Source organism: Choristoneura fumiferana, chromosome 19 (assembly GCF_025370935.1).
Source record: "Choristoneura fumiferana chromosome 19, NRCan_CFum_1, whole genome shotgun sequence".
NCBI lineage: Eukaryota > Metazoa > Arthropoda > Insecta > Lepidoptera > Tortricidae > Choristoneura > Choristoneura fumiferana.
In genome coordinates, this window is record NC_133490.1 from 6604845 (window position 1) to 6621347 (window position 16503).

The 16503-nt window shown below is 40.7% G+C and overlaps 2 protein-coding genes across 2 annotated transcripts in view; both read right to left on the minus strand.

The window, feature by feature from the left end:
• LOC141438749 (protein BCL9 homolog) overlaps positions 1 to 16503 on the minus strand; it is a 37998-nt gene that overhangs the window by 21111 nt on the left and 384 nt on the right. The window contains exons 2-9 of the mRNA XM_074102691.1: positions 13191 to 13286; positions 8029 to 8202; positions 7036 to 7166; positions 6490 to 6648; positions 5512 to 5637; positions 2928 to 3302; positions 2176 to 2320; positions 1125 to 1478 (exon numbers count right to left, since the gene is read on the minus strand). Coding sequence (XP_073958792.1) covers positions 1125 to 1478; positions 2176 to 2320; positions 2928 to 3302; positions 5512 to 5637; positions 6490 to 6648; positions 7036 to 7166; positions 8029 to 8202; positions 13191 to 13260 — 1534 coding nt within the window. The 5' untranslated portion in view covers positions 13261 to 13286. The remainder of the gene's footprint in view (positions 1 to 1124; positions 1479 to 2175; positions 2321 to 2927; positions 3303 to 5511; positions 5638 to 6489; positions 6649 to 7035; positions 7167 to 8028; positions 8203 to 13190; positions 13287 to 16503) is intronic.
• Positions 440 to 1102, minus strand: LOC141438575 (uncharacterized). The gene is made up of 2 exons (XM_074102445.1): positions 900 to 1102; positions 440 to 559 (listed from the first exon to the last, which is right to left on the minus strand). Exons 1-2 carry the CDS (start codon positions 1092 to 1094, stop codon positions 440 to 442), a joined length of 315 nt encoding a protein of 104 aa, XP_073958546.1. The 5' UTR covers positions 1095 to 1102.

Sequence of the window (16503 nt, forward strand, 5' to 3'; positions counted from 1 at the left end):
AAACACAACAGTGCAAGCACTGCTTCACGGCAGGATTAGCGAGCAAGATGGTGGTAGCAATCCGGGCGGACCTTGCACGAGGTCCTACCACCTGGTCTGGTTCTCTAACGACTTGGCCATCCGGTCGTCTAATAGAAACGCTTCATTTACCCATCCTCGCACAGCACCGTTCTGGTGGAAACTGCTGAGCAGAGCGAGACGGGGTAAATTGAAGATTTGTTCCGCAGAACGGAACTCCTCAACGGTTAATTGCATTGACTTGACATTGGTACAGAAATGTAGTTTGGATGACAATGCAAGTACAGTCAACAAAAAGTAAAGTCAGCAAAAAAGCATGTTTTTTTTTTTTCAAGTGACACTGGAAAAAATATGACTTACAAGGTTTCTGAAATACACAATCCAAATGAATAAAAAAAAAACTTCATAAGCATGGCTGGTATTAAATCTTACCATTCATAGCGTTCATGTTAGGCCCAGGCATCATTCTCGGGCCCATGTGCGGCCCGCCCATCATACAGGGCTTAGGCCCGCCCATGCCACCCATAGGATTGGGCATACGCTGTGAACAAAAGTTGCAATAAGTTGGCGAACAACACAGATACACAGAAATGCTGACAGATTCTCTTATTTTTCTTTTCACAGATAACGTAGGTGAATGTTGAAAAACAGACGCAGTTAAGACTTATGATACTTGCAATGGGACTTTTAGTGATGTCAAAAAAAGATGTTTTTTTTTTGTGAAGGTCTACATCGGTATGTACAGGGATCATCAATCATAAAATGCCTCTAAATATCAGAAGTAAACAGACATTTCAAATGCGATACATTACGAAACAAAGAAACTAAAACTTATAAGGGAAATCCGATACAAAAATATGACAAGCTGACATTAAACTTACCCCCATGGGACCACCGCATCCTCTTCCCATATGAATATCTGTGCACATCCCAGTTTTCATATCAGGCCCCCCGCATGGCCCTCTGATGCCCTTCATCCCACACATCGGACCCATGGGCCCATTAGGCCCAAGCCCCGCCATCATAGGCCCGTTCGGCCCCATCATGCCGTTCGGGCCCATGTTACCATGGCCCATGTGTCCCCATGCCCATCGGACCCATAGGACCATTAGGCCCCATAGGTCCCATGGGGCCGCCCATGGGTCCATTAGGGCCCATAGGGCCAGCCATGGTGCAGGATGGTCCTGAGTTCATGCTGTTTGACATGGAAACCATGGGTCCGTTCGGCCCAGAGTTCATGGGTCCATTGGGGCCCATGCCAGGGAAAGGCATGTTCATGTTTGCGGTTGAGTTGGGTGGATTGTGTTCTCCGGAGGGCTGGGAGGGGTCCCCGGGCTGGTTTGGGTTGGGGCCTCCGCTCTCCGGGAACAGCATCTGCTGCATCTTCCGGATTGTGGCCAGTTGTTCCTCGCGGTGCGCTCGCTGCTGCGGTGTTAGGTTCTCGTCTGGAATTTTAACACCTGTAATAGACAGATAGCATTGTAGATGTTTTACTGTTTGAATTGGTTTTGTTAGTAAATCAAGAATTAAACCCTTTTGAAGGTTAGAAGAATTATATACATTTACATAGCTTATTCAAAATTAAAGATATATTACGAACCCTAAACATTGGAACGACATATCAATCAACGTAACTACACCAATACATAAAAAAAAAATTAAAGACTATGGTTTGTCTCTTCTAAAGATGCGCGTCCATCGCATTGGAATTGGAGCGTACGGATTCGTTGCTTTGCATAGATTTCTATAGTACTGCGTGCACTGGATCGGCATTTCTGCGCTATAGAATTCTATACAAAACAACAAATCCGTCCGCTCTATGCGTTTCGATTCCGATGCAGTCGAGGCGCAGCTTAAGTCATTCGTCTTCTCAATCTTGACAGAATAGACATGGTCGTCGGTTGAAGATTTGTTTAGTTGGTGGTTTACCCTTGCTTTCCACATTGCAAGGTGTAGCAAGTTAAGAGATTTCATATTAACAGAAGACGGAGTAAGCGCTTTGCTTACTTTAGCTTACAGGGACGGAATCATGGGGTCAAAGAATAAACAAACGCCCCTAGGTTCGTCAGTCACGGTCAAAAGTCACCGGCAGCGTCTTGGGTTTGTAACATAGTTTACTATCTTAACAGTAACTTAGTATTACTTGACAGGGCATACCTTTGGGTCCACCCTGGCAGTCCGAGGGGGTGGAAGGCGTATCGGACGCAGAGCTAGCGGGTGCGTCGGACGTGTTGGCTTCAGAACACGCCGGCAGCGCGCCGGGACCGTTCGACATGCCGTTCGACATTACGGAGGGGTTTTTCTATAACGAAAAAGTTCAATGGTAAAACAAAAAGTTGAACCGACTCCAAAAAACCACTAAAATTACTTTCTACCAAATTTGAAATCACTGGACTCAGCACGGGCTAGCTTCAGTGTTGGGTGTGCTTGAGATAATATGTAGGTAAGGTAGAAGACTATAAGTCCACTCCTGCTGATTTGTGCTGGGGCAGGGATTTCAAACTAGTAGAAAATTAATTTCGAGGTCCTCGCTTCGTAGTTTGTCTAATCTAAATTACAGTAACTTCATATCAACTGGTGGTCATCTTTTACTAATATTTTTATTCGGTGCACAGATGCTAATTATTGACAACCTCCTCCCTTTCTTAAAGTCAGTTAAAAACACCACAATTGGGACAACTTAAACCCTTTAAAATCCACTGACAACACAAAGACATGTTGTTCATGAAACTTTGACAAAACTGTAATATATTATATTGACACTAGGTGTCGCCGGGTTGACGAGACAAAATGAATTATTTTAGGAGTTTAGCCGTAAAAACGGGACAATATTGCACAAGCATTGCAATTATTTAGCAGTAGGATTATCATTTTAGAGTAAGTGAGATTTGTAAAGAATAGATACTCACGGTGTCCCAGGGCATTTCACCATCAGCACCGAGGCCGTCCATGACACCACAGGACGGGGTGCTCCCTGGAAACCCATCCATGGGACCCATGCCCGGCCCCATTTGTCCCATCTGCCCGGGGCCACCTTTCATCATCATCATCTGGTTCCCAGGCCCGCCCATCCTGTTCGGACCCATCATGTTGGGCGCCATGTGGCCCATGCCGCCGTGACCCATGGGTCCCATGGGCCCACCCATCATGTGGCCCATTTGGTTGGGCCCGCCCATCATGTTGGGCCCGCCGCGCATACCGCCTCTGGTCTTGGCCATTGCTAGGTTGTTTAACCATTGTGCTGGGCTTTGTTTATTGAATTGGCCCATTTTGAGCGGGTGCTTCTGTAATAAAAAACGTGGTTTGTTTAGTGGGTCAGTCTCCACTGTTAGCGTATACGTAGAAGGTCGCAGATTGTATGCTAGAGCTCTACACATTAAATCCCTTTAATATTATAAATGCGAAAGTTTGTAAGTCTGTTTGTTTGTTTGTGAACCGATTTAGATGAAATTCAGTATAAGTACAGATAGTTTGAGTCACGGAGAAAGGCAAAGGATTGCATAGTTCCCGCGGGATAGTAATAAACGAATTCTGCGCGGACGGAGTCGCGGGTAACGGTTAGTTAAAACCATTGATTAACGAGGCGAAAAATGCATACACTGTAAACTAGCCTTTCTGTGTATGTATCTGTATTTCTATTTTTTTATTTTTACATACATACAAACTATGGCCACATGGGATCCGGCCAGTGCATAATCGTTTTCCATCTTATTATATCCTGCTCTCTCAATTAGTTTCATTCAGTACCCGTCGTACAGTCACGAGCGTTAATTTGGGACACACTTAAGATCTGTCATTTTGTATGACAATTCAAGGATTTTTTTCACGACATAAGTCCCAAATTATAGCTCATGCCCGTTTTGACATCTGTAGGGCTACTACGAAATTTGAACATCGAAGTTCGTATCGTACCGTCCCGTTGACGCTAATATTAATTCGTACGAGAGCGAGAGAGACTGTACTGTACGATACGAACTTCGATTTTCGAATTTCGAAGTAGCCCTACTGGCACTAAATCGAAAATACAAACGAAGACATGGATGCACAGAAAAGCCAGAAAATGAGACCAGCACTGGGAATCGAACCCAGGTCCTCAGCAATCCGTGCTGCGTGCTATAACCCCTACACCACTGCTGGACAGGAATCTAGACACGATTTTTTTCCTATGCATACATATCTGAGGTTGCTTATTTCTTCTATGCTACTTAAGCAGCAGCACTAGCGACATCTATGTTTCGTCGACAGACGTCACACTCTTTCGAAACTAACCGCTCACCCAGACAAGAGATGTCGCTAATAAGCAATCAAATTATGATTGGTTTTTTGGAGTCTTTTTGTATTTATTTATTTCAACTCCAAAATTTGTTACTTTTACGGTTATCCCGTGAAACCACTTCGAAAATACAAACTGAGACATGGATGCACAGAAAAACTAAATAATAAAGTTCCAATTTTAGTCAATAAAACTTTTGGAAAACAAAGTTCTATTAACGGATATGAGAAAGTCACTCATTTCATTTAATACAATAATTGATTGACACTTCGGATGCCGTCTTTTCCGAATGAGATCCGGACTTTTTCATGGAAATACATTATTCAATCTTTACGAGCTAAACACCAATAAAAAACCTATTTTCCGCCGCTCATTCAAGTCCTAATCTATTTAATTCCGATCATATTAGGTGGTGAGACAGCCTTGGTTCCGTCACACGTATCTGGCCATTTACCACGCCAATTTTACGTTTACTCAGGTGCCGCGGTTCACAATGCACTTATGTAATATATATTTTGTTGTAACAACATCGTATTGGATACTGAGTGGTTTGGCGTTCAAATTCAAAGTATTAAGGGGTTGCCTTAATTCAATAATTTGAACATGGAACTATCGTGAGATTCATTTATCATGAAATAAAACGAACACGAATCATTCCGAAACATGTTGAGCTAAACACGATTAAAGACGCAAGTTATCCGCTTTAGTTCACTATGTGTTGTGAAATTTTTACTCCAACTACTAATATTCTATGTCTTTTCACTTTGAACTTTCAAGCTGTGGGAACTTTACTTTATGTAAAAAATCTGAGCGACGAAAATATGTATGATAAATTTTTACTTTAACCGTTATCGTAGGTACAAAATTAAAGAAAAAAAATACAATTGACAAATTAGCTTACTACTCAGTAAAAAATTGTCCAATCGGAAATCCCTTTATCATTTTCAAAATGAAATGGAATAAATGAAACTGGAATGCCCGATCACTAAGTTCGATGGACACCAAATCACCTCAAGGTGGTGTTCAAAAAGCCGTGGTGTATTTGAACTAATCTAGATTTAAGTTTAAATTTAGTTTTAATTTGTATTCCTTGTACAGTTTCAGTGACACTGTAGTAATCTAAATGATCCTGAAATCTGCAATGTGGCAAGTTGGCAACCCAACTTTCGATATAAAGATTATAAAGACATCCTCACGTTCTATACCCAATTTCTACGTACCTCCAAATATTTCTTGGTGCCGGGCTGAGCGCAGTGATAGGAGATGATAGAGTGATGCTGGCCGGCAATGACCGCCTCTGCGCCTTTGTTGGCCATTATAGTGGAGAACACGAAGATTTGGCTCTGCTGCTGAAACAAACAACGGTGTTAACGAGGTTTCTTTTCTGTTTATCCCTGTATTATTTGTTTTTTATTACGCAACTTGCTTTTGCCCAAGACTATTATATGTATATATTGTATTTATTTAGGTACTTACTTAGGGTTTACAAATGCATTTATATTTACTCAAATGTTTTGCTCTATTTGTCAATCCTTATTTTGATTGCTCAGGCAGAGTTCCCTTCAGGGATAAGTCCGCCTTTGTACTTAGCACTTTTTTGTAACCTTTTTGTATTTCCTTTTTTTAATCTGTCATCTCCCAGGATAACAGGATCAAAGGAATTTGGGCACAAATTTGTGCCTCTGGGAGAGGACAGGTCAAACGACAGAATGTAAACAAACACTAGTAGGTATGCGAAGAATTCGTTTGTCGTTCTCAAACTATCTTCATGTCAAATTTAATCTAAATCGTTTCAGCGGTTTAAACGTGACGAGATAACAGAATACAGAATTTTAATTTATAATATTACTAGCTGTTGCCCGCGACTCCGTCCGCGTAGTATTCTTTATCGCTATCCCGCGGGAACTATAGAAATTTCCGTGATAAATACTATCCTATGCCCTTCCCCAGCACTCAAACTATCTGTATATCGAATTTCATCAAAATCGGTTCAGCGGTTTAGACGTGATTGAATAACAAATATACAAACATCTTCACAAACTTTCACATTGATAATATTGGTAGGATTTGTACGGAACCCTCAATGCGCGAGTCCGGACTAGCACTTAACCGTTTATTAGAGTTCCGTAGCCAAAATTTGAAAAACGGAACCCTTATTTTCTGTATTGCAAATGCGGTCTTCCGTATTGTAACATTACCTCCATGCTCCCAGACTGTTTGCTGCTCATATTCGACGGCAGAGTCTGGGCCTCGCTGGACATGCCCATAGAGACCCCTGGGCCCATGGGCCCGCCGCCCATGCGGCACGAGCCCATCTCGGGCCCTCCGTTCGGGTTGCGGCAGTTCTGATTGCCGTCCTGGAGAAAGCAATGATGCTGATAACGACGATTTGCTTTATTGCAGGTTGTAGCTACTATCATCTAATCTTTACTATCATCCCTAAGGGGTTATCCACAAATACGTCACAAATTTAGAGGAGGGTGAGGGGTCATCCGGTTTGTGGCACAGGAACAGAATCAATTGCAAATTTCATAGCAAAACGTGTGACAAGAATGGTCAAAATGGTCAAAATTGGTGTGACGTACTTTATGAGTGGCCCCTAAGTAGTGGTAATTAAAATAAATGTAATTACTCGTATGTACAATACAATTTTACAGCGCATTGGTTTTATAACTGTAATGTTGTATTTTATAACGATAACTAAATAATATATGTATCAATATGGTGAAGTTGGCGCTAATTACCTGCATATTGCCTGAAGATCCTCGCAGCCCTGTTTGAGGGTCCAGCACATCGTTCGAGTCTGAAGAGAGGCGCTCCGACTTGAGCGAACCGGGCCCGCCCATCTCGCACGACGGCGATTTTGTAGGGTCACCTGGTGAAATGTCCCATATTAACCTTCATTGAAATAGATCACTAAAATATTTAGAGCCGTACGATACGAATACATATAAGATTTCACTCTTGTGATCACATCACAATATCACTCAATGTGATGAAATTTGCCTTTAGACCATACTAACTACATTACATTTTCCTGCTACTTTTTTTTCTTCCTCTTCCGCTGATATCGTACTGTAGTTCAAATTCCCCAGAGCAGACCGGAACTCCTACAGGACGCATCCAGGCTACCTGGATGGCCTTGCTTCTTATCCATCCAGCCCCGTTATTTAGTTAACAATCACGAATGTTTTGACCGGTGTAATCCGGTTAAAACTTCTTACCATCATCGTCCATGACGTCCTTAATCTGTGCTGATGCCGTCAAAGTTGAGGTCGCCAGCAGTTTTAGTGGGGTCCTTTTCGACCTCATCTTAACTATCAGTATTACCACTATCAGTCTAGAGCTCTTTTATACCATCATTATCCATGAGTAATAAATAAATGAGGCCCCAAATCTCAGTCTCCATACAGAATATCATCGCATCTGAGATGCTAGCACCAATGCTGTTGACGCCGAGATCGTTCGTACAGTCCTCCTGCGAATAGGGCTGTAGCATCAGTCTACACCTCTTACCATTATTGTCCATGAGGCCATCAATCTTAGTCTTGATGCCGTCGACGAAGAGAACACCAGCAGAATCCTGCTGCGAGTGGGGCTGTGCCACCAGTCTACAGCTCTTACCATCATTGTCCATGATACCACCAATCTGTCTAGATGCCGTCAACACCAAGATCGTCCGCACAGTTCTGCGATTGGGCGTGGGCGTGTACCACCAATCCACAGCTCTTTCTTACCATCATTGTCCATGAGGCCATCAATCTCAGTCTTGATGCCGTCAACGCCGAGGTCCCCCGCAGAGTCCTCCTGCGAGTGGGGCTCCATTTTGACCCTGTGCGCCGGCTCGTCGGGCTCTTTCTTCAGCGCCGCCGGGGTCGGCAGCGACGCTGACGGCGGGCGGGAGCCGTGGCCTGGTTGAAAATGACCTTGGGTTTCACATAGGTTATTTCATATTATAAGTATAGGCTTAGGTATCGTAAAACGTACCTTTCAAAAATGAGCACTACCTCAAAAAGTGAACATACGTACATTTGTCAGTTTTCCAAAACATAGTTTTTTCCCTAAATGTACTAAATTCTCAAAATGTCGTGAAAAACGGTGAAATTACAATTGCACTCGTATTAAACAAAATGTGTATATTTAGCGAAAAGTACTTTCTGGTACGATTTGAAAAATTACACCTTTTGAGTAAAGGCACCTAATGGGAAGTTCCCTTTTTAAGACAATGCTCCTTTTAAGAGCTTCTATTCAAGCGCAGCTTTTGAGAAAGAGCATTCCAAGAAAGCGATCACCGATCCCAGAGACAGATCGAGATTGCTTTATTCTTTGAAACCAATGCTAATCTAGTTTGATCAAAGTTGAGACTTGTTTTTCCGTTATGGTAATAAATAAGCGTTAGTTAGAGGATGTCGGTCCGGTCAAAATGCTCGAATATTCATCCGCATACGAATATAAAGCACTGGTCTCTCAGCCGACGAACTAGAAGCGATTTGGCGAGCAGCAAGAAGCGAGTGTGCAGTTACAATAGTTTTGCCGCTGGACTAGATATAACCATGTGTACAGTCACCAGCATTAATATCTGCCACAGCGGAGCGTGCAAAAAAATATGACACGTCCTTCCGGCCGTAGAAATAGAGTCGTATCAGATATTTATGCACGCTTGTTGTGTCAGTTATTGGCGCTGGTGACTGTACGAGTGCAATGGGTGATTAATCGCACTCGAGTAAAATAACCGCTGTTTGTTCTCTCGGCATTTTTGCCGAGTCGGTTCTGACTGCCAAGCGAGCATCGCTGAGCGAGTTTTGTTTGTGACAGCACTAGTGGACAGAGTTCTCGCCGGCAGTGTGAACAGCGATTAAATTACTATAATATCGCACATGAAGTCAAAAACTGTCGTAATTCAAAATTTTAGGCTTTTGAGTGACGACAGTTTTTGAGTTCATGTGCGATACATATTGTGTCTCTTTTACTGCCACGGGATCTTAAATATTGTTCGTTTCTTGAGCGAGCAAATAGTCTATAGCTAAACGCTTCCTTGACGGCGGTGGGTAATGTTCTGGAAGCTTGAAACACACAGAGAGCGGTGGCGGGGCGGTGCGGAGGCGGTACCGGTTGTAATATTCGACCTAACATGAAAGAGGGCACACAGAACGCGCGGGAAATAAGCGTGGCGCGGTATTCTGTGTGCCCTCTTTCATGTTAGCTCGAATATTACAATCGACACTGCCTCCGCGCCGAACCGCACTGTTCCGCCTCCGGCGTCAGTGTGTTTCTAGCTTAAGACCGTATACGTAAACGACAAATATATTACGATACCAACAGTACCACTACCATGAGTTTACAGTGACCGTACTCGATAGCGACGGCGTAAATTATTTGTATGGAGAATTGTACAGCGCCTCTACAAAATTAAATAATTTACGCCGTCGCTATCGAGTACGGTCACTGTAAACTCATGGTAGTGGTACAGTTGGTTCCTTTTATTGTCAGGATTTCCTGCATATTACAATTGCAAACTGCGCGTTCATTTCCTGATAGTAATTGATGGAAATCAAATCACGCAAAACGGTGACAATTATTTCAAAGTACACCTTTCACGAATTATTCACATGTATGTTTATTTTGACGACGCAGCTGACTCGATCGAGATGAAAATGCGACAAAGGCAAGTCGAATCGCCGCATTGAGTAATTGACATTCACAAAAAAACGATTCAAAGTAACTATTTTTGTATAGTCATCAGCAGAAGATGTTGTGGTAATCTGTCAAAGAAATCACCATGAATTTTATTGTGAAAAGGTTTTACCCTAGCACGCGATTCAGTCTCCTCAACTCCACACTCGCATGCCTCAATACAGTTTATTACGCGCCTAAGTTATTCTGCGTAACTCACTTGTTTTTTAATGTCTCTATTAAAAATATACACACGTATCCATACCTACTTGCACATTGGAATTATATAATTCTCCATGCGCGTATACATATATGATCCTTACCACAAATAAGACGAATCAATTACACGCACGGACGATATGAGATCGGGCTTTCACCGCGCCGTATGCCTATTGTTCTATTATTCAATACGATTATGATCATATGTTTAGATACTTGCATTTTATATCGTTATCGCGGTCAGTTTGGAGCTGGGGGTCTACTCCGAAATTCGAAAGTCGAAGTTCGTATCGTACCGTCCCTCTCACTCTCCTATTAAATAGTATAAGCGTCAGAGGGATGAATTTCATAGTAGCCCCGCTGGATATAGTAGGTTTTATTTTGTCAATTTCAAGTCTAGGGTGAATGAGCATTTACTAGGCAAGCGTGCTCCATCGTAGCCTACGATTTGTAGTCCTCATCTTCGCTTTCCATCAGGCGCGATTGTGGCCAAACGCAAGCCTATATTGTACTAAAAAAAAGGATAGTGTTTTAATAAATCTAATTAGTTAGATTGCCAGAAAATATCGGACAAGTATTTTTTCTTTTGTCAATTAAACAAAAAAATATGAAAATAATTATAGCCAATTAAAATTCCGTGCCAAGTCACACCGTGCGACATTTTTCAGCACGGCGTGACGTCACAGGCCTGGACTCCTCCTGGACTCCCAAACTTGAACGCGATTTATCTGTGTAATTTTTAGGGATCCGTACCCGAAGGGTACCAACGGAACCCTATTACTGAGACTCCGCTGTCTGTATGTCTGTCCGTCCGTCTGTCACAGGGCTCTATCTCTGAACTGTAATAGTTCGACACTTGAAATTCTCACCGATTATGTATTACTAGCTTTTACCTGCGGCTTCGCACGTGTAAACTATTCGGTCTGATAGTTGCAATTGAAATTTTCGGGATTTTACAAAATTCCCCTGGAAATTTCCAAAATTTATATTGTGGTCTTCATTGAGGTTGTGTTGTGAATAACTGTACAAAATTCAAGACTCTAAACCCAGTGCTGAAATTTCAAAAATTTCCCTATCGTAATTCAAATTCAAAATTCAAATTCAAATCATTTATTCAGTAAATAGGCCACAATGGGCACTTTTACACGTCATTTTTTAAACTACCAGCGCTTTCGGAAAGACCATCATTGCCAAGAAGAATGCGCCGCATGAAACTTGGCAAAAAGTAATTTTCTCAAAATAAAATAATTACAAATAAAATACTTAAAAACTACAGTATACAATTAAAGAAAAAATTACTAAATAATAATAATAGTAATACAGGGATATATGGGGTCCCTTAGTTACAAAACTATCCCGTGGGAATATCGGGATAAAAAGTAGCGTATGTGTTATTCCAGACGTCCGGCTACCTACATAGCAAATTTCATGCCTCTAAGCCCAGCGGTTGTTATTTCGACATTTTATTCCTAGGTATCCCGTGGGAGTATCGGGTCAAAAAGTAGTCTATGTGTTTTTCTAGACATTCAGCAACCTACATACCAAATTTTCATGACTCTAAGTTCAGTGGTTATTATTTCAAGATTTTATCCCTAGGTATCCCGTGGGAATATCGGATCAAAAAGTCGCCTATGTGTTATTCCACGTCCAACTACCTACATACCAAATTTCATGACTCTAAGCCCAGCGGTTGATATTTCAAGATGTTAGCCCTATCCCGTGGGAATATCGGGATAAAAAGTATCCTATGTTTTAATCCAGGTTATAAACTAACTTTTCGCCAAATTTCATCCAAATCCGTCCAGCCGTTTCAGCGTGAAGAAGTTACAAACATACTCACTCACTCACAAACTTTCACATTTTTTTTTTTATTTATAATATTAGTAGGATTGTGACCGCTATAACAACAAATACTAAAAACAGAATAAAATAAATATTTTAAGGTGCTCCCATACACTTGATTTTTTTGCCGTTTTTTTGCTAATGTCTAATGGTACAATATGGTGTGATAATGGTACGGAACCCTTCGCGCACGAGTCCGACTCTCACTTAGCAGGTTTCTGTTATTGACAAAATAAAAAAATATGTGCCCAATATTTTCTGATGATCTAAATGACATTATGTGTGTTAATTCAACTAAATGTATTCAGATAAAAACACAACTATTTTTGATTTCATTTTATCAATGAAGCTCAGCCGTGGTGGCCGAGTGGTTTGACCTATGGCCTCTCAAGCAGAGGATCGTGGGTTCAAACCCCGGCTCGCACCTCTTTTCGAAATTCATGTGCGGAATTACATTTCAAATTTACCACAAGGTTTACGGTGAAGGAAAACATCGTGAGGAAACCTGCACAACAAACCTGCAAAGCAATTCCCCCTGTTTAGCGTCATGTATGTCTTTATTTGTTCTGTTTGTTTCTATGTTTGTTTTTTATGGCGTTAAATAAATGTATTTTCTTTTCAATTCAACGGTGTGTGTGAAGTTCCCAATCCGCACTGGGCCCGCGTGGGAACTACTGCCCAAGCCCTCTCATTCCGAGAGGAGGCCTGTGCCCTGCAGTGGGACGTATATAGGCTGGGATGATGAATATTACATTTTAACGTCAAACAAGCTGTAAATATAATCAAATCATTTCACCTACCAAATTAATTTATTATCATGGAAATTTCGCATGATAAAGTATGTCGATTCCCATGCTTATCTTGGGTTCACGGCTAACATTTCAAGCAGCTTTCGAACTTCGTATCTTGCCGTCCCGCTTACGCTAATATTATTTAATACGAGAGTGAGAGGGCGAGCGAGAGTGAAGGCGGAGCTGAGGCGGTGCGGCGCAGGTTGTAATTGTAATATACGAGCAGAATACTGCGCCACGCTTATTTCCCGCGCGGTATTCTGTGTGCCCTCTTTCATGTTAGCTCGAATATTACAACCGGTACCGGTACCGCCTCCGCGCCGCGCCGCACCGCCCCGCCACCGCTCTCTGTGTGTTTCAAGCTTAAGTCTTACCAGGCTCAGCAGGGTCGCTGGGCTCGTCTTTAAGGCGGACGCCACCGCCTTTCTCCTTCTCCTTTATCATTCCCCTGCGTGCCTTCGCCAACTTGACTGTATACAAAAAAACAAACCATGTTAACACTGAGAATATAAAACAAAAACTAAAACCTGTGGGGGGAGCTCCAATAGAGAGATCTCTCTCCAGGCAGGTGTTATGCCTGGGGACCGAAGTCCGAAGGAAGAGCGTCGGAGCTTGTATATATGCGACCGCGTTGAGAAACTTCGATAGCGCGATGTAGAACATGGTAGGAGTTTCTATTGTTGTTCACTACATGGCGCTAGGAGTCACTACAAACCTATTTCAAAAACTTAGGCACTACCCCCGCCGAGAGTAAGAAGTGTTTTTTTTAGTATCAAAATTTGTCGCTCGACAAAAGCGATACAATTTTCATAAAAAAAAAAAATTATCGCTACTCGCCGGTGGTGGAACTAATGTCTTATTTCAGAGGTTGTTTATTTTCAAAACTGTACTAAACTTTTAATGGGAAGTATCAACTACACTACCAAACAAAATTTTGCAAATCGGCTCATTGATTACACAATGGGGTTTTGTTTGGTCCAATTAATAGATAATTAACTTATTTTGGTGAATTTTATCAATTTTGTGAATATAATTGTGTCATAAGTCATAAGATAAGATAAATATAACAATTTATGTAAGTGATTCTTTTTATTACCCCATTGGAATACAAGTTGCCCAGGAGGACCTAGGATCACGTGTTTCGTGTTATGTTTTAGTACTTGATGAAAACTTTTAACAACAAGTCATAATATTACAGGTCAACCTATAAACTATACTAACCAAGAATTTGTATTATTTGTGGTTATTGAGATCATAGTATACCACACTATGCAAAAATATTACAAGTCTACGCCTTTATTTACAGGTTTCAGCCTCAGCCTTGCTATCTTAGGCACTTGTCCCACCACTCACGCACGATTAATGAGAAGTGAGTAGAGCTATACAGTAAATACAAGTTAGCGAGCAGCGAGATGTTAGTTTGTAGGTCCAATTTCTTTTTTTTTTCAGCCAGAGAATAGTGGCAGGAGAAGTGTTTGATGAATTTGGCCATCGATTCTTCCAATGAGGCTAGTCACACATGCAAATAAAAACTAGTGTTTTTTGTCTGACAGCCAAGAACATTGTTGCTGCAAGATATTAATGCGACATAGTGAACAGAGAGTTCTTGCCAGCAATTTTAACAGCCAGTGGTCAACTATTATATTGCTTCTCTACATCAGTGGAACAAGTGCCTAAGCATATTTTGCTAATGTCAACATATAGATATGACACACATGGGATTCAGTGTGTTTTATGAAATTTTGATTTTTCAAAGGAGGAACAAACAGGAGATCTAAACATTGTGTTCTTTTGTTATTTTATCATACAGTTTAAGTATGCTTTTGATTAAGCAATCATTTGGGGCAATAGATACTTCAGCTGCTGCTGAATTACAACTTTAGAATTGTTTATTTATAGTAAATTAAATAACTAACTAGGAATTGAATGAATGAATGATAATTTGTTCGCTGAAATGGCTGGAATACTCGTTTTTCTTGTAGATCAAGTAGTATAGTCATTTTATTGATTTCTCAGATGCAAAAAGACACCAGTCATTGACAAAATTATTAAACATGTTATTTCTAAATCTGTGGATTTAATCAAATCATTGATTTTTAACCCAGTCACGCGTCCTAGAGACTACATTAGTCCCTAACTTTTTTGTGCGGGAAATGTCCTTAAGACTACTGGTAATTTAGAGTTAGTGAAATTATTTGAGTTGATTTGTGATTTGAGTTAAAATATGTGGTTGCTGCAGCAGAACCTTTTTTAACCCTTCGTATGCGGATGCATGGATCCGTGTAAAATTTAAGGATATCTTTTGTATTTTTTTTAATCAGCAGATTTTGCTCTTATTAAAACAGATGAGACTAGAATCCACTACTTTAACCCCTCCCGCATACAAGGGGTTATTAAGATTTTATTGACACCACTTGGGTATGAACATATATACCGAATTGTTATGTTTTAGAAAGATTAAATAATTATGATTCCCAATAGGTGTTTGATTTGTCAATCAATTTAAATACTTTTTAGTACGAAAAAAATAGGATAGCAAAAAACTAAATCAAAATACTAAATAACATAAAAAGTTATAATAAAACCACAAGATTGTCAATCACAAATAGATAAATCAAAATTTATTAAAAGCACTTACCCAGTCAGCAAATTTAAAATGTTTCAGTTATAATAGCTTTCCTTAAAAATATTCTTACATTATCCTGAAAATATTATCAGTCGCATTCTCTTTTAATGGTTTTTGGGAGTTCAGAGCTGGTATTCTGTTAACAGACATCCCTGTAATACGTAAGTAATTTTTCAAAAGTTTTATATTTAGATCTAAAAGAAGTAACACTAATGTGTACAACACATATTTGGTAGTATATGGACTAGGTCTCACTATCTCGAAATAGATGTTGGTCCAGCCAGATTGTCATTCATAAACTTGTAAACAAAATCATTTGTGATCAACTAATCCTACGTAATAGTAAAACTTGGTAATATAAAAACAGAATCAATATTATTTAATCTTATTAAGTGTAAGACATTAAAAGTTAATAGGATTGAGAATGTCTTCTAGTCATTCCAAAATGTTCCATAAAATTTACATGTAGTTAGTACTTGCACTTTGTTATAAACATACAATATTTACAGATAAGCAAGATGTATGTACATTTATAATGAGCGAGGGGGCACTTCCTGAATGTTTTGGAGGCAGAAACTTGGACAGATGATGATGGTTTGAGAGTAAACAGAGTCAAAATGCGTTTGTATACATACGATACGACTGTGCCTTTCGTCACGGGCGCCGTAATTGGCACATGGCCCGCGAATCCACCGAACGGCACTTCATTACGAGTATTTCATTATGCATTCAACGATCCAGAGATTATTATAAATAGAGATATGTAAAAACCTTGACGAACGGAACGACGCTGGCGGTCGTGGCACGGCCCGCGCCGCCGCCAGCTACCAACAACCCCTGATCGTATCCAGATATTCAATTAAAACGGGAATACACCGCAATATCCCATAAAAATTCCTCATTTATACTCCATACATAAACAATGAGATCGGGTGTAGACTGTCGCGAGCACACCAAACGCACGTTTATTATGGCCGATTTATTGCCTCAGGTACGCCGTCCCGACGCAATGCCACCTCCGAAGAAAGCGTCTAACATTATTTTATATCATTCGTGTGATC

Coding starts and splice junctions, on each gene's coding strand:
- LOC141438575 (XM_074102445.1), bottom strand. CDS start 1,094: ATGGGCCATGGTAACATGGGCCCGAACGGCATGATGGGGCCGAACGGG. Junction 560..899: donor GATGCGGTGGTCCCATGGGG/GTAAGTTTAATG, acceptor TTTTGTTCACAG/CGTATGCCCAATCCTATGGG.